The 25,085-nt window shown below is 45.8% G+C and overlaps 1 protein-coding gene across 1 annotated transcript; it reads right to left on the minus strand.

Moving 5' to 3' along the window:
• Nucleotides 1–508: 508 nt before the first annotated feature.
• On the minus strand, nucleotides 509–16,991 carry LOC133375155 (V-set and immunoglobulin domain-containing protein 8-like). Its single transcript, XM_061606721.1, has 7 exons — nucleotides 16,925–16,991; nucleotides 9,590–9,765; nucleotides 7,435–7,498; nucleotides 7,186–7,332; nucleotides 6,020–6,184; nucleotides 2,609–2,744; nucleotides 509–944 (listed from the first exon to the last, which is right to left on the minus strand). Exons 1-7 carry the CDS (start codon nucleotides 16,989–16,991, stop codon nucleotides 509–511), a joined length of 1,191 nt encoding a protein of 396 aa, XP_061462705.1.
• Nucleotides 16,992–25,085: the final 8,094 nt, after the last annotated feature.

Raw genomic sequence — 25,085 nt, forward strand, 5'->3', positions numbered from 1 at the left:
GCCAGAGGCAAAAGTGGGCGGAGCAATAGATGTAAATGTTGCCTTTGGGCACTAGGCTAGTTTCTACAGGTACTTGCACATCCCTCTCTATCCTCCATCAGTTGCTGGGAATCACCAGCTCTCGTACTCGGGTCCTGGTTTGGGGCTTCCTGGAGGCATCTGGTTGGCCGCTGTGAGAACAGGATGCTGGACTAGGTGGGCCTCTTTGGCCTTATCCGGAAGGGCTCCTCTGATGCCCTTAAGAGTTCAAAAACACTTTCTAGCCAAGCAAAAACATTCAGGATGTGGGGAGGAGCCAGGGGTAGGCTATGTCCTGGGGTGAGTTCCAAGGGCCAAAGAGGCCTTGAGGGCCCCCGAGTCAGAGGTTCACTACCCCTGTTTGCAAAGAGCTGATCATTATATAATTTATTTGTGCAGGCCGCTTTTGAAATTTGTTCCTGGCACTCAAATGCACAGAGTTCGGGAATGTCTGTCTCCAAAGTCACGTCGAACCGTTGGGAGTGTCAGCTTATACTAAAAGGCCTTCTCTGCTCTTGGCCGGCACCATGACAGGGACGCCTCCGTATTGCCCAGGATGGGCTCGCCTCCCCTTGCCTGTGTTGTGGTCAGCCGCAGAGGAGCTGCTTCCTCCGGTATTTTGGCAAATGGGAGCTTGCGGGGAAGTTGTCTGTCTTGCGGAGGGCGCAGAGGAAGCGTAGTGAACCCTGGCCTTTGTCGTGACTGCAGAGGTGCATCCCCCACTGGGGGCCTCGCTCCCCACACTGCTGGCACCCACGGGATCTGCATCTTGGGATGGGGAGAGCATCTCCATGCCTTCCTGCTCCTTGGGAGGGGCATACTTGCAGCGCTGCAGGAAGCCGATGTTGTGGGGCATGTAGTCCAGGACGGATCGTAGGCTGCCGTTTCGGCTTCCGCCTCTTGCCCGTGGGGGAGCTGTGTCGACCCTGCAAGGGAAAGAATAAGGTGCAAAGAAGAATCAGTTTCACGATTATTTATTTTATTGTATGTGTTATTTATAGGCTGCCCTATAACACACCACCACCACCAATAAAGCCAAACCATAACACTCAGGCCAGCTTACAAAGTCACTTTTAATTTTTGTTAAAAAAAATAAAAAACCTAATACTATAAACTGTGATGCAAGCAGAGCAGTGCAGTTGCAAATTCAGAACTGCAGGGTCCCTGCATGACAGTCTCAGCCGCACCCACCCCCCTTTTTTTGCTGCTGGGTTGAGAATGAGATCCTTGCTAATGCCTTCTCTCACAACAACAGACATCCCTAGGAGCCAATGAGCATGAGAGGGGAGTGTGTTGACTACTGACAAGAGTCTTCTCAGTGGCTGACTCCCCTCCTTTCACTCTGATCGGCTCCAATCAGCAGCAAAATACAAGGAAACATGTTAGAAGGTTCTTCTCAATGGGTAACACGCCCCCCTTTCATATTGATTGGCTTGTAAGAGACATAGGGACCCTACTGGGACCCTGCTCCCCAAAAAGTAGGGTCTAAGACCCCCCAAGCCCACGAATGACTACACCCCTGTACAAGCATAATGAATCAGCACAGATTCTCGGAATCGTCACTTTCTGATGATTCATTGGCCGAACTGATGTTGGATGCAGAGCTTGGAAAAGTTACTTTTTTAAACTACAACTCCCATCAGCCCCAGCCAGCACGGCCACTGGATGGGGGTGATGGGAGTTGTAGTTCAAAAAAGTAACTTTTCCAAGCTCTGGTTGGATGTATGCACCGATTGGAAGGGCAAGCCAATATAGTACCCATTTTGTTTGGAAAATATGCATACAAGGCATTCTTTGACCAGATAAGTAGCATTACTCTTCGACCCATTTGGTGTCGTTGCTTTTTTCATGGTTTGTTTTAAACAGTTTGTTATATGGTAAATCTGTGTGTTAAATACCAGACTGTGTGCTGCTACACACACGGTAGGCTAGTTTCTTCACACACCCCCATCCTCCACCTAGACGAGGACGTACTCCAATGAGGAACAGGGGAGAAATTCAACTCAGTTCGCATTTAAAGCCGAACGTATCAAATCTGCGCCTTCTGAAATGGTCTGAGAACCAAAACACGGGTAGCCCTAAAACTTCACACTTGTATCCGAATACGGCAATGCAGTTCTCCAAGAGGTACGAGGAGAACGTGTGCGTAAAAATGCATATATTAGTGAAAATAACTTACAAAAACCCGTTACGTTAGGGGACGTCGCTTGCAAAAAGAAATGCATACGTTTGTCAAACGCACGCCTGAGCTTAGGTTCAGACGGAAATGCCGAAGAACTTTCAGGAGGAATTTCTCAAAAAGAAATACATCCGTCCCTAATTCCAGCCAGGTGGAAAAAACTCGAGAAGGATGTGAAGCAAGTTGGCCAGTGAGGGGTGCACCTAGGGAGAGTTCCAGGGGCCAGACAGAGAGGCCTGGAGGGCCGCATTTGGCCCTGGGCTGAAGGTCTCCCCCCCGCCTAAAAGGAATGATGACCCCCCCATTTCAGTGTTCTGCAGCAGGAAGTGGCTCGGTGATGGCCAACTTCCGGCGGGCATCTCTCACCCCCACGAACACCTCCCTCCCCTTGTCCCTTGCGCTTCTCGTCACCTGATCTGGCTGGCCTCTTCCTTGCAGCGCCTCTTCCTGCAGCAGTAAATCAGCCCCACGATGAGACACAGGAGGAGAAGCAGAAAGAGCAGTGAGCCAAGGACCGCTCCCACAATGAGGCTCACTCGACTGGCATCTGTAAAGTGGGAGAAGGCTTTTGAGAATGCTGAGCTACGATGGAACAGCTAAGGAGGTACTTGCTCAATGGCTTTTGATGGACTGGTGGCTGCCAGCTACTGCACACGCCCTGGTTACATTTCCTCATTTAGCTCTGATTTATTTATTTATTTATTTTTAAAAAACTGAGATCTGGGGTGGCAGATTAGCACCCTCTTTCCTAATTCCCATGTGTTTTCAAAATATATGGATGTGTCTATTAATATCTGCCTCTGTTTGGCTCTTTCCGGTAAGGGGGAAAAAAAAAGAACACAGAGATTGTATAAAATATACGTTGGTAGGGGGAACTAAAACTTAAAAGCAGGGCAGGGCGATGGTGAGGCTGAGAATGGGTCTTACGGAAGCCAGAAATCAGGATGGAGAGTAGTTCCTTATGCTAACATTTAATTCCCCTGGAGATCAATGCAGACCCAGAAAGAGGGATTATGGGAGTTGTAGTCTAGGAACATCTCTGGAGGACCACAAACGCCCCATTCCTGATTTAAAACAACAGCAGGCCACATCTTTGGTTGTAGTCAAAGCTCTGTGCCTCCTGTACTAAACAATAATAATATTCTGCACCAAGGTAACCTCAATTCTGTGCCAAGACAAACTCAGTCCTAGGCAACTTGCATAAATTGAGCACATTTGCATGATTTCTGTTAGTTTGCATAATTATTACACCATTTTTTCCTACATTGCACCATGTATTCCATTTTTTTATTCTTAAAACAATAATTTGCACAATCTTCATGTTTTATACATAAGCCACGCATCGTTATTTATAATAAAGAAAAGGCATTATAAGGTTGAACATGATCCTGATATTTATTGTTCCAAAACACAACGCGCAGAGAGACCATCTTTGCATTTATCTGTTTGGTCAATCTGTGCTCTTCTGTAATAGGTTAATCTGGTTATTATTATAGTACCCCCCATCTTTTTGCTATATAAATTGTAACCACTGTTAACAAACGTGTCATTATCTCTAAGTCTGTTTCAGCAACTATATTTGTTGAGATAGCGCAAAAGTCATACTTTTGGATCAAAAGGAATTCCTCATCATTTCATGTAATTGTATTCAAAAAATCGGAATCCTTGGGCGATTCTTGAATATATGCATAAGGTCTGCTCATGATCAATACCTCCAACAATTGTTTTGTGCTCTTCTGCATAACAGGTTTTTATATATTTGATGCCTGTGTGGCATCAAATACCAGTGGTATTGTACTGTTAGGGTTTTTTTCTTTTAAATCTGCAGAAATCCATTTAGATGGCATTTGGGTCTTTTAGACGGGATTTGATTCCATTTCTGTTATTCGTGGGCCGGATCAAAATGCTCCCTGCCCCCCCAGCTGTTGGACATTTTACTCAACAACTCTTCTGGCTTCACAAATTTTGCTAGACATTGTCCACCGACTCTTATGCGTACTTTGCAATCCTAGGGGCTAGAAACGTGCCTTTCAAACAAAACTTAACACTGAGATTCTTAAGAAGGTGGCTGGGCACCTTTGATTCTGCGCATATTCCTTGCCTTTCTGACTCTTACCAGGCAAGCATGAGATTTGGTATTCGGTATCACAGCTGGTGTAGCACAGTGGGGAGGAGAGCCTGACTCACAGAGTCTGTGAGTTCAAATCCCTGCTCGTGTCTCCTGGGTGTCCAGCTAAAGATCACCCCCACAGTGAGTTGCTTGGGGGTTACATGCCCTGCCACCTGTGCAGCCATGGGCAAGCTGCAGAGTCCCAAGGAGCCCAGTTGCCCCCTGGCTGGCAGTTGCGGACAAGGAAGGGGCTGGCTGGTGCAGCTGTGGCAAACTGAGCAGGCCCTAGCCAGCTGGGGAGGACTAGCCTCAGAGGGAGGCAATGGGAACCCCCCTCTGAATACAGCTTACCATGAAATCCCTATTTATAGGGTTGCCTTAAGTCAGGATCGACTTGAAGGCAGTCCATTTCCATTTCATTCAGATAAAAATTAACATAAAATATGGTCCTGTCTTACCCTCTGAAAAGGAGATCTCCAGAACGCACCGGGCTGATCCGACTTTATTGGCCACACTGCACTGGTAAACACCGACATGGTCTTGGGACAGGCTCTGAATGATCAGGTCACCGGGATTTGGACCTTTAGAGAGAGAAGTGCCAAACAAAAACCATGAAGAGAAAGGCTGTCAGATCTGGGTTATGCTCTTCCATAGCTGAGACGAGCGAGACAAGCTTTGCCCGAGACCAAATGCAAATTGATCATTTATTTATTATGGCATATGTTTTTCTGAGCAGCAAGAGACTCCTTTATCAGACGTAGGCAGGGTCATCTGCAGTTGGCAGGTGTGTGTGTATGAAAACACGTAAAAGTTAGAATGTAACAGAATGTAAAAACAGAAAAGTCTGCGACAAATTCACACCTGTTATGATAATGTAGCTTGGTTCTGACGTGGGCTGCTTTTGGGAGGAAGGGTGGGATGTAAATAAATAAATAGCTCTTTATTATTATTATGTATTAGATGTATTAGTCGCCTGTTACCTGAAGGTCTCAAAGCAACTTACAACACTGTTAAAAAGAAAAGTACATATACCACCCCATAAACACAAAGCAATTAAACCACAAGCAGCACCTCCCATACGTAGTGAGTAGAACTGAACGTCTCGGCAGTTATAGTCCGGCAGTTTCACACCAGGAAGATTTTAGTTTTCAGTCATTGTTGTTAACTGGCTTCTGTTAGGGGCACTGACCAATTTTTTTAAAATTTATTTGTGACCTTGCATTTTCTCTTTTGCTTCGTTTCCTTTTCCTAACACCTTGCCTTTACCCCTGAGGTGGGGAACGTTTGTCAGCCACATTCCCTTCTGGGCACCTTCCCGTGGTGGGCAGAGCCAGAAGCAAAAGTGGACAGAGCAATGAATGCAATTTTCTTTTTTGGTACGCTCTTGTTCTATATTTAACAAAACTTATATGCCGCTTGATTGTAATAAAAACTCCAAGCGGTTTACACTAAAGAAAACACTAGGCTTGATCAGGGTTCAAGGTCATACCCTGGGCAGGCAAAAATGCTTGCGGAGGGTGCGAAGCAGGGCGAGTGAGGGGCATGGCCTGGGGAGAGTCCCAAGGGCCAGTTAGAGAGGTCTGGAGGGCCGCATTCAGCCCCCGGTCTGAGCTTTCTAGTCCCTGTTCTACCCCTTTAAGCCCCACAATGCTGGCCTGACACCTTTGAGCAGAAAGCTAAGCACTTAGCCTGCATTTCTTTCTGGCTGTTACCTTTTGCGGTGGTCGGGGGCAGCCAGTTCCCAATGGGGCGGTCTGCGACTTTGGCCCACCGGTACATGAGTGGGGAGGTGCCGATGTTTGAGGCGCAGCGCAGGACGACTTCGTGACCCATGGCTACCTTGCCGACAACCGAGCATTGAGGGAGGGACGGTCTCTCTGACGGAAGGAGAAACAAGGCCATCGGTTACAATTAGAAGAATAGGTAAGACAAACCATTTAAGAGCGGTCGCATATCCTCCCAGTTAATTATTTCAGGGTTGCTGGGAACATTATCTTCCAGCCGTCAAATGTCTGGGTTTTAACGTTCAGTTTTATGATAAAATGTTACGGTGTTGCTGTTTCATTTTCTGGGGTGTGTGTGTGTACGCTGCTTAGAAATGTGAATAATGAAGAGGTTTATCAACGTCTGAAATAAACAGGAATACTTTTACATTTCTCCTGCAAGTCAATAGTGAGGGAGACAGATGCGCTTCACCAGGGAGCGCATTCCACAGACAGGAAATGCCACTGAGAGGGTCCTGACATGGCTCAGCACCAACTGGGCAGCACCCAACAGCGAGACTGATAGGAGATGGCAGTCAAACTCTGTTGCTGGTCCCTGGCATCTCAGGGTTCTCCTCTAATTCCCCTTCCAAGGGCATGGTGGAAAATTTAAATGGTGTTTCCCGGTGCCTCTGGCACTGCCTACCAACATAGAGAGGGAGGCATCTATCCCAGTATTCTGTTTCCCTCAATGGCCTTGGGCAGATCTCTGTTTGCCCAGAGCTGCCTTGAACCTGGAGCCATCTCAGACAGCGATGGCTGGTGTCCATTGACACCGGTGGGGCGGAAGGCAGGGAGCCCAACAGCAGGTGGAGCCAGAGCCAATGACAGGCAGAGTCAACTAATTCTAATTTTGTCTCCATCCTCCTCCCTACCGAGTTCTACAAGGGCAACACTGAGACTGAGGAAGAGGAAGGCGACAGACCGTGCCATCCTCTCAACCATTTGTTGTATGTAAGAAGGCAGACAGGTGGGGCTGGCTGAGAGCAGTTTGAGGTTGGTGGGGCAAAGCCCCAGTTGCCCTCATGGATCAGCCTCTGCTGGTCCCGGACCTCCTGCTTGCAAAACAGTCTCGCCACTGGGTGATGGTCTTCTTCCGCAGTGGCAGGACTCACCTAGCACTGTGATGGTCACCTTGCGAGTGGCCACTGTGCTCTTCTTCACCTTGCACTCGTAAGTCGCCGAGTCAGAAATCTGAACATCCTGCAGGTTGATGGAGGCATCGTACTGGCTCGGATCTGGGATGGCAAAGGTCACCCGCTCTTGGAGGCCAGAGCAGCAGTCGTGGACGGAGTCGACAGAACCAAGTTGGCGGCTGGCTGAGCCCCTGATCACCACGTTTTGCTGTAAGCCAGCCACAGAACCCCCTCTCTGTTGCAAGTAATGGTATCCAGGGTTGATCACTTGGCGATCGTGGTAGCTCAGGATCTGGTGGGCAGGAACCAGAGAACAGCACTGCTGAATCAACAGAGAATGGTTTCTGATTGGCTTACGTGGTTGCGGTTAGTCCAGGTGTGTGTGGGACAATCTTTGGCCCTGCAGATGTTGCTGAACTACAACTCCCACCAGCCTCAGCAAACATGAACAGTGGCGAGGGATGATGGGAGTTGTAGTTCACCACCATCTGGGGGGGCGAGGGTTCCCCACAGCTGTGTTAGACGTTGCATTGGGCCTTTTGCATGTGGAAACGTCCTCCTTAACAAAGATACATTTACCTTCCCTTTGAGGTTCCCCAGATTTTTTTTGTCTGAGGCAGTGGAAAAGGGAAGGCACCTCCTATGTCAGGCTGTATCAGTTTTGCCAACTGCACTGAGGAGACCTCTCCACATTCCCACATCAGTTTGCTTTTAAAAAAAAAGTCCTTATGAAAATTCATCAGGTTTTTTGTGCAAATTTTTCCTAATATACACATTTTTGCAAAGCAATTTTCCCACCTATAATGCATTTTTGCATGTTATGTTCACAAGCACATGCATTTTTATGCATCCGTTCCCCTAGTACGTGCATCTCCCTATAGGTGGAGAACTGCATTGCAAAATTCGAAGACATGCAAATTTTGAAAGGTGGCTGTAATTTCGGTTTGTGATTTTCCGAAAGAGCAAATTTGGTCGGCTCTGTTTAAACACAAACTGAATCAAATTTCTCACCCAACTCTATCCTCAATCCAGACCCCCTAACCTTAACGTACACATATTCCTATGCAATTTTTCTTAATGTGCACACTTTTGCAAAGCGATTTCCCCTAACGGAATGCATTTGGGTATGTCATCTTAATATTTGAATTTTATGCACACTCTACCCCAGCAGATGCATTTTTGTACATGCTACCTGGCTGGAGAACTGTCCTGCAAAATTCATGGAAGTGCGAATTTTGAAGAATGGCTGCGTCTCAGTTCACGTGGTGTTTCGGAAAGTGTGAATCAGGCAGGTTCGCCTTTAAATGTGAACTGAATCTAATTTCTTCCCCATCGCTACGTCTAGTTAGGGAAGTTTAAATCTGGGCATAGGGTGTTATCGCATGTGTGTCCCTCTAATGAAGTAATATCTGTTCAAATGATCTTATTGCTTTTAATATGTCTTTTAATAATATGTTTTTAACCCTTTTTTTGAAAAAGATGTTTTTAAAGTTTTTTTAAAAATGTTTTTAACGTTGTTTTATATTTTCAGGTCTTTTTATGATGTTTTAAAGTGTTCTTAGTGTTTCTGTTTGCCGCCCTGGGCTCCTGCTGGAAGGAAGGGTGGGGTATAAATAAAATAATAAATATATTTATTTATTTATTATTTGATTTATATCCCATCCTTCCTCCCAGCAGGAGCCCAGGGCGGATCTTATGGGAGATCCCTTCTTTAAACAATGCTGTGCATCACTTCTCTTACGTCAGAATGTGCTCAGTTGGCAGCCCTTCATTCTGCTGAGAGGGGCCCCGGGCATCTGCCCTGAAGTCTGAGCCTGATGGCGCCAGCCTTATCTAAAACACACTAGCGCAGGGGTGAGGACCCTTAGGCCCGGGGCCTAATGCAACACTCTAGGCCTCTCTGTCTGGCCCTCGGATGTCTCCCCAGGCCACAGCCCTCACTGGCCCTGCTTGGTACTCTCCCTGAGTATTTTTGCCTGGCTAGAACGTGTCCTTGAACTCTGATCATGTCTCTTATGCTGGATGGAGGATAGAGAGAGGGGTGTATGTGTGTGTGTAGAAACTGGCCTACCATACAAAGGTAACATTTCCACTCATTGCTCTGCCCACTTTTGCCTCTGGCCCCACCCACCACTGGCATGCAGCCCTCGGAAGGTTGCCCTAGAAGGGAATATGGCCCTCGGGCTGAGAAATGTTCCCCACCCCTGAACTAGTAGTCCCTGGGGTTCCTGTCTAAAAAGAAAACAAGTAGATCAGGGTCCACTACTGATCCAGCAGGTTCCTGCCCTTATCAGGTGGTAGTCATCCTGGTTCAGTTTCACCACTAGCACCATCCATGCCACTCAAGAGGCCAAGCAACAGCTTGCGTGATGCACATACTCACCACGCTGTCCAGGTTGGTGGGGTCAGAGTTCATCTGTGTCCATTCAATGTCCAGGCTGTTGGGTCCATGGTCTTGTGGTTCTAACTCGAAGGGGCAGCCAAGCTTGATCGACTCGCCCTTGGCCAAGTAGATTGCCTCCCGGCCCTTGGCGTTGATCTTCACAGCAGTTAAAAGACCTAGTGGGCAAAAGAAGAAAGGCACGCAACACCCTGACTGTGCAGAACCAGCTGCAAAAGAGTGAAGATCACTCTACAAAGGGAGACTATATATATATAGTCCCACGGATGACCACTGGTTGTCCACAGGCTCCATGGAAAAGTCAGGAATGTATGTCCTTGGTTTTGAATTTAGCACTACTTGAACAGCTGGCATAGCAGGACTTGTTGTGCATGGATGATGGTGGGGAAAGCTAATGCCTTTGCAGCCACTTAGTGGCCTCTCCTTGCAATTGCAAATGGTGGCGCGTGTACTAGAAGACTGCCGGGCTCTTAATTGTTGTTCCGCTTTCAGCGTCGGAGGCAGTTATGCCTCTGAATCCCAGTTTCTGGGAACCACAAGTGGGGAGAGTGCTGTTGTGCTCAGGTCCTCCTTGCGGGCTTCTCGTAGGCCTCTGGTTGGGCACTGTGAGAGGAGGATGTTGGACTAGACGAGCCTCTGGCTTGCTCGAGCCGGGCTCTTAGAGAGGTCACACCTGTAAGGATGCTTTATTATGTCTGTCAAACAAAAGCAGAACAGCCACAGGCAACCCTTGACTCCGTGAGGATACAACTAAGCCCAGTGCCACCTAGTGACTAAACTGCACAATAACACCGTCCACACCGTTGTACCCACTGTGGGGCACAGACCTGTCCTCTTGCCCTCAATAAAGCATAATGCAGATTTGTTGTGCTAGAAGCGTAGACGTTTCCAGAGATCATGTTGTTAAAGGCATGCATTGAAGTGTGATCTGCACTTGGCAGCCATAATGGGCTTACTTTTTGTTTTTAAAAGAAATGCAAAGCTACTCTAATCTCAACTGAGTTTAAAACAGATGCAATGAAAATGAACAACCACTGATGGAGGATTTAAGGCTTACCTATATGGACGAAGTCAAAGCATGCAAAGTGAGATTTTCAAGGAGAGTGAAAATTGATGCTCTGTATTTTATTTTTTTTAAAAACTCTTTGCACTTAGCAAACTATCAGGGAGAAGGATTCTGGTCTAGTCTCCTTGATATGCTACATTTCTAACTGCGAGGGTATTTGTCCCCCATGAAGAAACTTCAAAACTCTTGACACAGTTCACCTGCCTCCCACAGTCCCAGATCAGTTTGACTACAAGAAAATATTTCCACCTCTGTTCATGCGCCCCCTGGAAAACAACAGAAAGGGGGGGCTTTATGCAGGGGACAAAAGTTTTCACATGAAGAACTCCCCTCCCATTAAGCTCGGCCCTAACTCAACCACCCTCTTTGCTGGCTTCTGATACTTCATCATTCATGCGCCACACATATTCAAACCTATGTTTGCGACAATCAGGACTAGAAACTTTTTTTAAAAACCGCTATGCTTTGTGGCAGAACCATGGCAGTTAAAAACCCTTGTTCCAAATTAGCATCCGAAAAGAAAACAATGGAGGCTTCAAGACTGTCACTATCACTATCACAAGCCGGCAAATGCAGGTTGTGCAATTATAGTTGATTTGGACAACAAACCTACTTACTCTCTCCCAAACTGGACTTCATAGAATCATAGAATAGTAGAGTTGGAAGGGGCCTATAAGGCCATCAAGTCTAACCCCCTGCGCAATGCAGGAATCCAAATCAAAGCATTCCTGACAGATGGCTGTCCAGCTGCCTCTTAAATGCCTCCAGTGTCGGAGAGCCCACTACCTCTCTAAGTAATTGGTTCCATTGTCATATGGCTGTAACAGTTAGGAAGTTTTTCCTGATGTCCATTCGAAATCTGGCTTCCTTCAACTTGAGCCCATTATTCAGTGTCCTGCACTCTGGGACGACTGAGAAGAGATCCCGGCCCTCCTCTATGTGACAACCTTTCATGTACTTGAAGAGTGCTATCATATCTCCCCTCAGTCTTCTCTTCTCCAGGCTAAACATGCCCAGTTCTTTCAGTCTCTCCTCATAGGGCTTTGTTTCCAGTCCCCTGATCATCCTTGTTGCCCTCCTCTGAACCTGTTCCAGTTTGTTACGATATAAGAAAAGCAAGGGGGAAAGTACACCAGAAAATCCTGCATAACATTTGCTTTGATGCACTGTCCTATAACCTCCCCACCAACAAACTAGGGGCCGTAGCTCAGTGGTAGAGCATCTGCCTTGCCTGTAGAAGTTCTAGGTTCAATTCCCAGCATCTCCAGGTTAGGGCTGGGAAAGATTCCGTCTGAAACCCTGGAGAGCTGCTGCCTGTCAGTGAACGTGATACTGAGCTAGATGGACCAATGGTCTGACTCAGTGTAAGGCGGCTTCCTAGGTTCCTAAATGCTCAATCAGTAGCCAGTGCTATTAACCTCCCTGCAAACTAATCAGAATGGATGCTCAATAAATAGCCAGTGTGATATACTGTGGTCCCAGGCTATGACCCGAAGGCACCTGAGGCCACCACCTTGCTGAAGTTAAGCAGGGTGGATGTGGTCAGAGCCTGGATGGCAGACCGCTTGGGAACCACATGTATGCCGCCTTGGGTTTCTAAGATGAAAGGTGGGGTATAAATGTAAGAAATAAATAATAAATAAATAAACTTCCTTGCAAACTGATCAGAATGAATGCTCAGTGAATAGCCAGTGTCATCTAATCTCCTTGTAAACAAATCAGAAGGAATGCTCAGTAAATAACCAGCATCATCTGACCTCCTTGAAGACTTCGGGCAAAGCAGCCAGGATGCAATGCTCAACCAACAGGCCACCTGGAAGCGGCCTGCGTGCGTTTAAACGGCGGCGGCACCAACAGTGCTATCAAACCACCTCCACCGCTCGTTTAAAAAAATATTACATCGGTGCGCTTCTCCTTTGGCACCTTCTCTTACCTGGTGTGAGACACAAAAGGAAGATCTGCAGGCCCCCCATCCCAGCCATGATTCCACGATGTGTCCCGGAGCAAGGATCCTTTCTCGAGGGCTGGGTAGGTCACAGGCAGGGTGAGCTTTAGTAGAAGCCCTTGGGAGCTGAGGGCTTTTGTTCTGCGAGGCCTGGCCCCTCCCTCCAGGTGCAAATGCCTTTGGGGTGAATTGAGAGCTTGCTGGGCAACTCTCCCGAAGTGAATTAGTGCTGCCTCTCCGCCCGGTTTCCCTTCCAGTCATGTTCTTACTCAGCGGTTACATGACCATTGTGCATCCTTTTTGCCTGAAGTGCCAGGCAGAGCCGTTTCCTTCCCAGGGAAAACGTGTCTTGGGGGGTAGGAGGCTGCCTTACTGAGTTAGACCATTGGTCCATCTAGTTCGATATTGTCTACACTGACTGGCAGCAGCTCTCCAGAGTTTAAACCTAGCGCGGGGCAGTTGTGAAAAAGGCAAATTCCATACTAGGGATCATGCTATGGTTGATTTCTGTGCTGCCTCTTGGCTGAAAGGGCCCCTCAAGGCAGCACGCAGAGAATGCACACAAATATGAAATGCAAGACAGAAAAAAGTCAAGTTACTTTGTAGAGGGATTTACGCGTCTTCCCACGAAACATTCCTCCCACGCTTTTAAATGGCATTTCTCTGTCAGTTTCCTAAATGCACAAATGCTGGTTTTTTGACGTAGATTTGTTGTGCTAGGGTGACGGAGTGCTTTAATCCCATTTTAATTGCAGAAACTTAAATTTCGAGGAGGCGCTTGCATCTGTCCTGCTAAACAGTGGCGGTCTGGAAACACACAGAACCTCTTTCGAAATGTGCTCTGCACCCTAATGGGGTCACATCCAGACAACCTGTTTCCTGAGTATTTACCCTGATCTGTTTCTGGGGAGATGAGATGACGGCAGCTATTTATTGAGCATTCGTTGCGGGTTGTTTGCGGGAAGGTTAGATGATGTTCCATCAACGCAATGTTATCTCATGCTTTCAAGTGCATTTCCACATCGCTCTCCTTACTGCAAAAAGCCCAGTTGGGGGGAGGAAGAGCGGATTGGTTGCACAAGAGCACCCAATAAACTTTCACTGCACAACCTGAACTTGCCAGGCTATGTGATTGAATCCCAGCTGAAAATAGCGACAGTCTGGCAGTGCCCTGGGTAATGAAACTGGGACCAGGTAGGTGACATTGGTTCCTGCTCAGTTTGCGATCCAGGTGGAAACTGTGGATGGGCAGTTTCAGAGCCCTTAGATTGTTAAACTTGTAAAACCTCTTTTGTTTCTCTCTCTCACACATATGTATAATTTTTATTCAGAATGGGAATTCTTCAAAGGCTGGGCAGGGAGGTGGGATGCAACAGAATTTCAGAGGTTAAGCTGGAAGGGTTGATGTAACTGAAGGAAGAACATAAACATGCAAGAATGAACAGCTACCAGCTACCTCGACTGTTGGAGGCAGGAGGCCCCTGAATGCCAGGGAGCATGGGGCCCTGCCCCACCAACCCGAGGGAGACAATTGGACCCTTGGATGATAAGGGAGTCAAAGGTGTACTAAAGAACGATAAGGAGATTGCAGAGAAGCTAAATGAATTCTTTGCATCTGTCTTCACAGTGGAAGATATAGGGCAGATCCCTGAACCTGAACTAACATTTGCAGGAAGGGATTCTGAGGAACTGAGACAAATAGTGGTAACGAGAGAGGAAGTTCTAAGCTTAATGGACAATATAAAAACTGACAAATCACCGGGCCCGGATGGCATCCACCCGAGAGTTCTCAAAGAACTCAAAGGTGAAATTGCTGATCTGCTAACTAAAATATGTATCTTGTCCCTTGGGTCCTCCTCCGTGCCTGAGGGCTGGAAAGTGGCAAATGTAATGCCAATCTTCAAAAAGGGATCCAGAGGGGATCCCAGAAATTACAGGCCAGTTAGCTTAACTTCTGTCCCTGGAAAACTGGTAGAAAGTATAATTAAAGCTAGATTAACTAAGCACATAGAAGAACAAGCCTTGCTGAAGCAGAGCCAGCATGGCTTCTGCAAGGGAAAGTCCTGTCTCAGTAACCTATTAGAATTCTTTGAGAGTGTCAACAAGCATATAGATAGAGGTGATCCAGTGGACATAGTGTACTTAGACTTTCAAAAAGCGTTTGACAAGGTACCTCACCAAAGGCTTCTGAGGAAGCTTAGCAGTCATGGAATAAGAGGAGAGGTTCTCTTGTGGATAAGGAATTGGTTAAGAAGCAGAAAGCAGAGAGTAGGAATCAACGGACAGTTCTCCCAATGGAGGGCTGTAGAAAGTGGAGTCCCTCAAGGATCGGTATTGGGACCTGTACTTTTCAACTTGTTCATTAATGACCTAGAATTAGGAGTGAGCAGTGAAGTGGCCAAGTTTGCTGACGACACTAAATTGTTCAGGGTTGTTAAAACAAAAAGGGATTGCGAAGAGCTCCAAAAAGATCTCTCCAAACTGAGTGAATGGGCGGAAAAATGGCAAATGCAATTCAATATAAACAAGTGTAAAATTATGCATATTGGAGCAAAAAATCTGAATTTCACATATACGCTCATGGGGTGTGAACTGGCGGTGACCGACCAGGAGAGAGACCTCGGGGTTGTAGTGGACAGCACGATGAAAATGTCGACCCAGTGTGTGGCAGCTGTGAAAAAGGCAAATTCCATGCTAGCGATAATTAGGAAAGGTATTGAAAATAAAACAGCCGATATCATAATGCCGTTGTATAAATCTATGGTGCGGCCGCATTTGGAATACTGTGTACAGTTCTGGTCGCCTCATCTCAAAAAGGATATTATAGAGTTGGAAAAGGTTCAGAAGAGGGCAACCAGAATGGTCAAGGGGATGGAGCGACTCCCTTACGAGGAAAGGTTGCAGCATTTGGGGCTTTTTAGTTTAGAGAAAAGGCGGGTCAGAGGAGACATGATAGAAGTGTATAAAATTATGCATGGCATTGAGAAAGTGGATAGAGAAAAGTTCTTCTCCCTCTCTCATAATACTAGAACTCGTGGACATTCAAAGAAGCTGAATGTTGGAAGATTCAGGACAGACAAAAGGAAGTACTTCTTTACTCAGCGCATAGTTAAACTATGGAATTTGCTCCCACAAGATGCAGTAATGGCCACCAGCTTGGATGACTTTAAAAGAAGATGGCTGTGCTCTGCCACCCTAGTCAGAGGCAGCATGCTTCTGAAAACCAGTTGCCGGAAGCCTCAGGAGGGGAGAGTGTTCTTGCACTCGGGTCCTGCTTGCGGGCTTCCCCCAGGCACCTGGTTGGCCACTGTGAGAACAGGATGCTGGACTAGATGGGCCACTGGCCTGATCCAGCAGGCTCTTCTTATGTTCTTATGCCCTCTGCCAGTCTCTGCCTGCCTGCCTTCCTACTTGCAACCAGTCCTGGGGGTGGCCCTGCCTCTCTGCTCTCTCCTCCTTAGCCTCTGTTTAGTCCTGCTAGAATGTTGCAGGGAGGAGGAATTGAATGAAACTATCATTAGTTGTCTGCTCTACCTCTCATTGGCCTGGGTTCTAAAGTGTGTGGGCTGAATGCGGCCCTCTAGGTCTTTGTCTATCCCTTAGGATTCTCCCCAACCCCCCAATCTGCTCTGCACTCGCCTTGAACCTTTTTGCCTGCCTGTGATGTGACCTTGAACTTTTGCTTGCCTGGATGAAGGAGAGAGAGAGAGAGAAAGGAGTGCGTGTGTGTGCAGAAAACAAGTCTACTGTACAAAAGTAAAATTTAAATCTATTGCTTTGACTACTTTTGCTTCTGATCCCACTCACCCCTAAGGATGGGGGAGAAATTCGATTCAGTTCCCATTTGAAGTCAAATCTATCAAATTTGCACTTTCTGAAACAATATGAGAATCGAAACATAGCCATCCTTTGGAATTTCAACATACCTGAATTTTGCGATTCAGTTTGACGACTAGCCAATGTTTACCAAAAAAATGCATATACTGCATTAGGGGAAAATGTGTATAAAAATGAATATATGAGTGCAAATCACGTATAAATGCACTGCATCAGAAGAAGTGGCTTGCAAGAATATGTACAGTAGTCAAAACAGCCTACAACAATGTGTCTATCATGTTGGAGAGTTTTTATGAGGATAATGTTTTAAAAAAAATTGCTGGAAAAACCTGGAAAACTGAGTCTAAGATTGAGGAAGTGACAAAATGAAATTGACAGATTCTTCCATCTGCACTCGCCACTGGCATGTGGCCCCTGGAAGGCTGCCTCGAAGGGAATGTGGCCCTCAGACTAAAAAAAAGTTCCTCACCTCTCAGGTACATCATCCCTTCGGTAGCATCTAATGGGGAGGAGGACATCACAGGAAGGTGCCTCATACCGAGTCAGAGCATTTGGTCTGTCAAGCTCAGTGCTGCCTACACTGACTGGCAGCAGGTCTCCCGGATTTAAGGCAGGGGCCCATCCTAGCCCTACCGAGGGATTGAATCTGGGATCTTTTCCATGCACAGCTGATGCTTTCACCACTGACCTATGCGCCTTCCCCTACGACTGAGGTCCATGCACATCACTTCCACATCAGTGTGTGCATTTCTTCTTTAAAAGTCCTCATGAAAATTCAGTGGCATTTTAGTGCACGTCTGCTAATATACACATTTTTGTACGCCGATTTGCCTAATATCCACTTTTTGCAAGGCAATTTTCCCTAACAGGATGCATTTTTGTCGTCTTTATTTTCACTAATATAACACATTTTGCATGCCCACCTTTACCCTAATAGATGCGTCTTTGTACAGATCACTCGGCCGGAGAACCGCCTTGAGAAATTTGGAGAACTTACGTCAATGGATGGAGTTCTCGTATTGTTTTGGAAACTGTTAGATCCATTTGCCTTTCAATGCGGACAGAATCGCATTTCTCCCCCATCCCCGTGCACAGCAGCCAACCTTAACCAGACGCCCTCCAGAAGCTGTTGAACTCTAGCAGCCGGCAGCTCCAATCATCATGGCCAATGGTCAGGGATGCTGGGAGCTGCAAGCCAGTAACATCCAGAGGGCCCCCAGTTGGGGAAGGCTGGTATCTGGAAGACGAGACAATTTGTGATGAAGCAGAGGCAATCATCGGGCCTGTTTTTCTTTGCTTTGTGTTTAAACATCAGAACCTTCTTGTTTCAGCGGCTCTGAGCAAGGATGGAAAGATCTGTCGGTTTTGATTCTCTCAGTTTTTCTAATCTCAAATTTGGCTCCCCACATATTTGCAGCAATTTGTGATTTTTTGTTAAAAAAACCCTCATAAAAATTCCACAGTATTTTAGTGCAAATTTCTCCTAATCAACACATTTTCGTGGGCAGATTTGAACAATGTACACATTTTTTGGCAAGCAATTTCTCATCATATCATGTTGTTTTCACTCGTATGATTTGTTTTTATGTCCACTTTCCCCCAGCGTATGCATTTTTGTCAACACTGGTTGGCGAACTGCATGGCAAAATTCAAGGAAGTGCCCATTTCAAAGGATGGCTATGTTTTGGTTCCCACATTGTTTTGGAAAGTGCGGATCTGACAGGTTCGGATTGAAATCTGAACTGGATCCAATTTCTTGCCCATCCCCTGGCTCTGAGGCACATTGAATGAGGCTTCTGAATACCGGCTGCTGGAAAATGCAGGAGTGCAGAACTGCTGCTGTGCTCATGTAGGTGTCCTAGAGGCACTGGGAAAACAAGATGCTGGACTTGATGGGCCACTGTTATCGGAAATCGCGAGTGGCGAGTGTGTTGCAGCACCCAGGTTGTACTTACAGGCTTCCCAGAGGCGTCTGGTTGTCCAAAATAGAGAAGTTCATGGAGGATAAGGCTGACAGTGGCTACTGGCTGCAATGGTTATGATCTCTTTCCCCTGTCAGAGGCCATACACCTTTGAATACCAGTGTGGCATAGTGGTTAAGGTGTTGGACTACGACCTGGGAGACCAGGGTTCAAATCCCCACACAGCCATGAAGCTCCCTGGGTGACCTTGGGCCAGTCATTGCCTCTCAGCCTCAGAGGAAGGCAATGGTAAACTCCCTCTGAATACCGCTTACCATGAACACCCTCTTCATAGGGTCGCCATAAGTTGGGATCGACTTGAAGGCAGGTCATTTCCATTTACCAGTTGCTGGGAACTGTGCACAGGAGGGCACTATTGCGCTCAGGTAATGCTTGTGGGCTTCCCATGGGCATCTGGTTGGCCACTATGAGAACAGATGCTGGAGTAAGATGGGCCACTGGCCTGATCCAGCAGCCAGGTTCTCCTGCTGTTCTTATGCTTTGCCTGCCACAGAGAGGATGTGACTCTCCAGCGTCAAGGCACGGGCAGGAAGTGAATATGAGAGTCAGCTGTATACCGGGCCATTACTCATTTGAATAAGGCGACTCCCTCAGAGTGTGATTTGGGTTGGGATGCAAGGGAAACGGATGGCATGTTCCTCAAGGTGCACCAGTCTCGCCATTTCCTTCCTTGTTTTCCACCTGTGCACGTGGATGATCATTCCTGTGCTACAGACATAAAACAGGTTTGTTTCGTCAATGAAAATGAAGCTCAATGTCATTGGTTTGTCAGTGAAAGTGAAAGTTCCTGGGGAACCACGGGAATCATAGTTTTTAGAAAGGGGATAGGGATTGTGAATTTTCTCATCAATACCCCCCAAAAAACTGCATTCTGCAGAATTCGTTCAGAGAAGCTAAGAAAGCTGAAATAAAACTTTGAACAAAACAGTGCTAAATTTGGAGTACCGTCGCGACTTGTGTTTTTGGTTGAATTTCATCTGTTTGAATTTCATATGACCTTTCTCTTTCAACAAACCTTAACTACAAACCTTAAAGCCTCTATTATCCCGTCATCTTCTTCCTTCAGGGCTCCTCCTACCACTGGTTTCCCCAGATGGTTTGATAAGGACTGTCTTGATGCTAAGAAACAGCTGAGACGTCTATACCATCAATATCAACACCAAAATTTAACCACCCTCCCCCCTGAGTATTTTATTATCAAAAAATACTACAAGCATATGATAGTCATCAAAAAAAGGCAGGTGATGCATGAAGATTGGGAAGCCTTAATTCAAGCTTCCAGATCAAATAATTCAAAGTGTTTCTGGGAGCTGGTCTCTGGTTCTATGAGCCCACTAAATCCGGCCCCTTGCTACATTTCCCCATACCTCTGGGAGAAATACTTTTCTGCAAACAACGAGACTGTAAATGCCGTTTCCATTATTGATAATTTAACAAATCTTCCCACTTGGCCACCTGTAACCCAAAAAGAAATTATTGATTTGATTGCTAGCTTGAAATCTGGAAAAGCTCCTGGACCTGATAATATACTTTCTGAAATGTTGAAGGCGCATCAAGCTTGGTGGGCCCCTCTTCTAGCAAATTTCTTTACTCTGATCAATAACTCTGGATGCTTTCCTGAGTCTTGGCTCGAATCCATAGTTATCCCTATATTTAAAAAAGGGAACAAAGAGGACCCAGCAAATTACTGCCCAATTAGCCTCCTTTCCATTATTGGCAAACTATATGCCTGCTACTTAAAAGAGAGACTCTCATCTTGGTTGGAGGAGGATAATATCCTTGGGAGGGAGCAGGCAGCTTTCCGGAAAGGTAGGTCTGGGATAGAACACTGTGTGATTTTAAATCACTTAGCTGAAAAATACAAGAACCGCTGGGGTAACGGCCTGTTTGTTGCCTTTGTCGACTTGAAATCGGCTTTTGATTCCATCCCTAGGGAGATACTATGGACGAAACTCGCAAAATCTACAATTGACAAAAGACTCCTCTTCTTAATTAGCCATCTGCACCATCACACATCCTTTCGTGTTAGATGCAGTCGTGAAGGACATCTCACAAACCCCATTACTACAACAAAAGGTGTAAGACAAGGCTGCATACTAGCCCCACTTCTATTTAATTTTTTCATGAATGATCTGTCCCTCTATTGTCAATCCCCGGACTTCCACCCCCCTAAGTTAGCGAACCTGCATTGTCCTCTGTTATTGTATGCAGATGACGCTGTTCTCCTTTCTGTTTCTAAAGTAGGACTCAAATGCCTAACAAAAGCTTTTATGAGCTTCTGTCATGATAACAAACTATCTATAAACTTTTCCAAAACTAAGATCTTAGCTTTTGCCAAGCACTCTCCTCCTCACGTATGGACAATCAATACCCATAAAATAGAACAGGTTTCTCATTTCAAATACCTTGGTATACTATTTCATTCCTCTCTGTCCTGGACTCCCCATATCCGAGGGGCTATTTCTACTGCTCGCAACTCAGCCAGTGGTATTCGAAGGTTCTTCTTCACTAAAGGAGGACAATACATTCCGGCAGCCCTAAAGGTTTTTAGATCCAAAACTATTTCTCAACTTCTCTACGGGGTACCTTTATGGATTGGCGCCTTCAACTCTTCTGTGGAGGCAGTTCTCTCCTTGTTTCTCAGACAAATTTTTGGCATTCCCAGGTGCGTTCCTGCGGCGGTCCTTAGGTTAGAATCTGGCCTAGTCTCACTTGAGACTCAAGCGTGGTTGGCCGCCCTAAATTTCTGGTTTAAAATCTCTTATGAAAAATCTTCTGGTTATCTCCCTTTACTCTGGGAAGACTTTTTTACCTCGAAATGGGCCCTAACATTTACAAATTACCTTGCAAGTATTGGCCTCTCAATTGAACATCTGATGTCCCTCTCTCCAGAGACAGTTAAACATTCTATCCGGACTCGTATTAGCGATATGGACTTCCAACGCTCCATAACTGCAGCCACCTCGACCTGTTCTCCTATTCATTTTGGTCTGAGCTTTGCGCCTATGCTCAGTGCCCCTTATCTGGAAACTCTTACGATCCCCAAATACCGTCTAGCCTTTACAAAGGCTAGATTTAACTGTCTTATCTCTGCCTTACTTGAAGGGAGATTTAAACGTATCCCGTATGCAAATCGATTATGCCTTTGTGGCGTCAGCGCCATAGAAACTCTCTCTCATGTCATCTTTGAGTGCGCCCTATATGACGATATTCGCTCCAAATTCATAACCCCCATCATAAATAAATACCCCTACAAACCGCTTAACTGTTTACTCTTACATCTTTTGTCAGCGGCTAATAAGGATACTACCTTGCCAGTTGCTAAATACATTTCTGCGGCTCAATCAATTCGGAAGGCATCTATCGCTTCAGAAGCTTCCGCCACCCTACTGTAACTGTTTTTCTTGTTGTTTTATTTTTTTAACATGACTGCAACTTTGTAACCTTTTGTTATAAATGTATGTAGTTTTATTTATAAATGTCTTTTGGTCTATGACTGTATCAATAAAGATTGGATTGGAATTGCTTTGTAATATGTTCTTTTTGAAAAAAAATGTTTTTAATCTTAGACGATGTTTTGAAAGCTTTTTTGAAGGAACTTTTAAAAATTTGTTTTGTTTTAATGTGTTTTAAAGTTTGTTTTGATGATGTTTTAAAGTTTTTAGTGCTTTTTTTTTTGCCGCCCTGGGCTCCGGCCAGGAGGAAGGGCGGGAAAGAAATAAAATAATAAATAAATAAATAAAATATGTCGTCCCTTTGCCTACGTATAGACCTCTCCAGTTGGATATCATTCTTAAACTTTATTATCATTTTTCCTGTTGTTAAATATCCCACCCTTCCTCCCAAAGGAGACCAGGGCGGTAAACACAAACAATAAAATAATTAAAACATTGAAAAACTATCCCAATACGGATCAAGACAATTATACAATTCCCTAAAGTAGGGAACCTCAAGCACTGGGACTGAATGCAGCCTTCCTGGCCTCCCAATCTGGCCCTCAGAGCTCTTCCCCAGGGCAACACCCCTCACAGGCCTTGCCTTGCCCCCTCTTGGAGGGTTTTTGCCTGGTTGGAATGTGTCCTTGAACTCTGGCTTATCTGGATGGAGGAGATGCAAGTGTCTATATAACTACAAAGGTAAACTTTCCATTCATTGCCCTGCCTACTTTTGCCTCTGGCTACGCCCACCACTGTCCCGTGGCCCCCAGAAGGTTCCCTCATTCCTGCTCTAAAAGTCCTTGCAGCCTCTACAGGATTTATGGCTGGGATGACATTAGCAGTTCAGCTACATCCACAGGAAGGATGACTGTAAAGTATATGTTTCTAGAAGTGTGATTATGATGATGTGTAACTCCGTACGAGGAAGTGTCTTACATGTCATAAGAGGGAAAGACGGAACTGGAAAGAGCGACAGTCTTTTTCTTAAAAATAAAAGAGACCAGTATGTGTATATACAAGTTGGACCTAGAGGTCTTTAACCCCTCCTGTCATATGATCTCCCCCCCAGTCAAAACTTTATTCACTGTCCTTGCTTTTCAGCTTCGGAGTCTGTGTGCATTGTCACATGACAACTGCTTATTGGGCATTCACCCTGATTGCTGCCCTGGGCTTCTGCTGGGAGGAAGGGCGGGATATAAATCAAACGATCAATAAATAAATAATAAAAGTAATTGGTTTTGCACAGATTTGTGGCCAGGTTAGACGTGGGCTATTTGCTGAGCATCCGCTCCGATTTGTTTGTGGGAAGGCTAGCTAGCGATGTGTCGCTGTGCAAAGGTTATCTCACACTTTACAGAGCATCTTCCCATCTCTTTTCTTATCGCAAAAAGTTAGATTTTGCGGCCGGGGGGGTTAGTGAAGAGAGGTTTGTTGCAAAACAGCTCCAAACGGACTTCAATTGCGCAACCTGAATTTGCTGGTATATGATTGAATCCCACCTAAAAACAGCAAGTCTCCAAGTGCCCTAAATGGAAAATGGACTGCCTTTAAGTCGATCCCGACTTATGCCTACCCTATGAATAGGATGTTCATGGTAAGTGGTATTCAGAGGGGTTTTCCCATTGCCTCCCTCTGAGGCTAGTCCTCCCCAGCTGGCTAGGGCCTGCTCAGCTTGCCACAGTTGCACAAGCCAGCCCCTTCCTTGTCCGCAGCTGCTAGCTGGGGGGCAACTGGGCTCCTTGGGACTATGCAGCTTGCCCACGGCTGCCTGAGCCACTCCCTGTGGGGGTGATCTTTAGCTGGCCCTAAAGGAGACACGAGCGGGGATTTGAACTCCCAGACTCTGAACTCCCAGCCAGGCTCTCCTCCCCACTGTGCCATAAGACAGAGGTAAACCAGGAAATGAGTGTGTGTGTGGCAGAAGGGTTAATACTGCTACTGCGGCAAGCTGTTTCTGATTTTTCTTTAGACGTGGAGGCACAAAACAGGCTTTGAAAAAGGCTGTTAACCATAATAGAGGAATAAGTAGCAGGTGTTATTAAAAACATTACGCGGTGTCATATTTTGACAGCGGTTAGGAGCACAATATATGAAAAACGTTTTCTTTCTGCTGCGTAATTAGGCATGTTTTCAAGTTAGAACATGGAACACCGCCAGATAGCTGCTTGCTCCACAGCTTCCTACAGGCAGCAGCCCAGTAGAGTAGAACTGCCCAGGCTTCTCCTTCTCTCAGGAGAGGGCAGGATCCTGACTCAATATAAGATTATAAACAAAATTATTTCCAGGAGTTTGAAAAACTAACTAACCTTCCCACCAACTAGGGTTGCCAAGTCTTTATGTCTCAGAACCCCAGTATTTATTTATTTCATTTATATACCGCCCCATAGCCGAAGCTCCCTGGGCAGTTTTCAGCAATTAAAAACAATAAAAACAAATATACAAATTTTAAAACACAAAAAAACAATTTAAAAACACAATTAAAAAAAATTAAAAACACATGCTAAAACGCCTGGGAGAAGAGGAAAGTCTTGACCTGGTGCCGAAAAGATAACAGTGTTGGCGGCAGGCGCACCTCATCAGGAGGATCATTGCATAGTTTGGGGGCCACCACTGAGAAGGCCCTCTCCCTTGTTGCCAGCCTCCGAGCTTCCCTTGGAGTAGGCACCCAGAGGAGGGCCTTTGATGTGTCTTCTGAAACTCCTCTCCATCCCTCCCTCCCTCGGGACAGAGCTTTTTCAGTTGTGGCTTCCTTTCTGTGGAATACACTCCCCAGTGAGATCCGATTGGTGCCTTCACTGACATCTTTTCGGTGCCCGGTAAAAAGGCATCTTTTCCCCCTAGGCATTTGATAGACTACAATGATGTTGTTTATATTAGTGTGCTGTCAAAGCTTTCTGGGGCTGTATGGGGTGGTTGTGGTTTTATTATTTTGTGTTATGGTACTGTATCTTTATTTTGTTTTAAACAATGTTGTAAGTTCCTTGGAGATCTTTGGGTAACAAGTCTTCTTGCATTCTTAAATGACTAATATATCTAATATTAATAATAGCAACAGTAGGAGGAAGGGTGGGATATAAATTGATTGCTGTAAACCGCCCAGAGAGCTTTGGCTATGGGGCGGTATACAAGTGCAATAAATAAATAAATAAATAAATAAATTTATTTTTGTTTTATTTATTAAATTTATATCCCACCCTTCCTCCCAGTAGGA

The sequence above is a fragment of the Rhineura floridana genome, chromosome 22 (assembly GCF_030035675.1).
Source record: "Rhineura floridana isolate rRhiFlo1 chromosome 22, rRhiFlo1.hap2, whole genome shotgun sequence".
NCBI classification, from domain to species: Eukaryota; Metazoa; Chordata; class Lepidosauria; order Squamata; family Rhineuridae; genus Rhineura; species Rhineura floridana.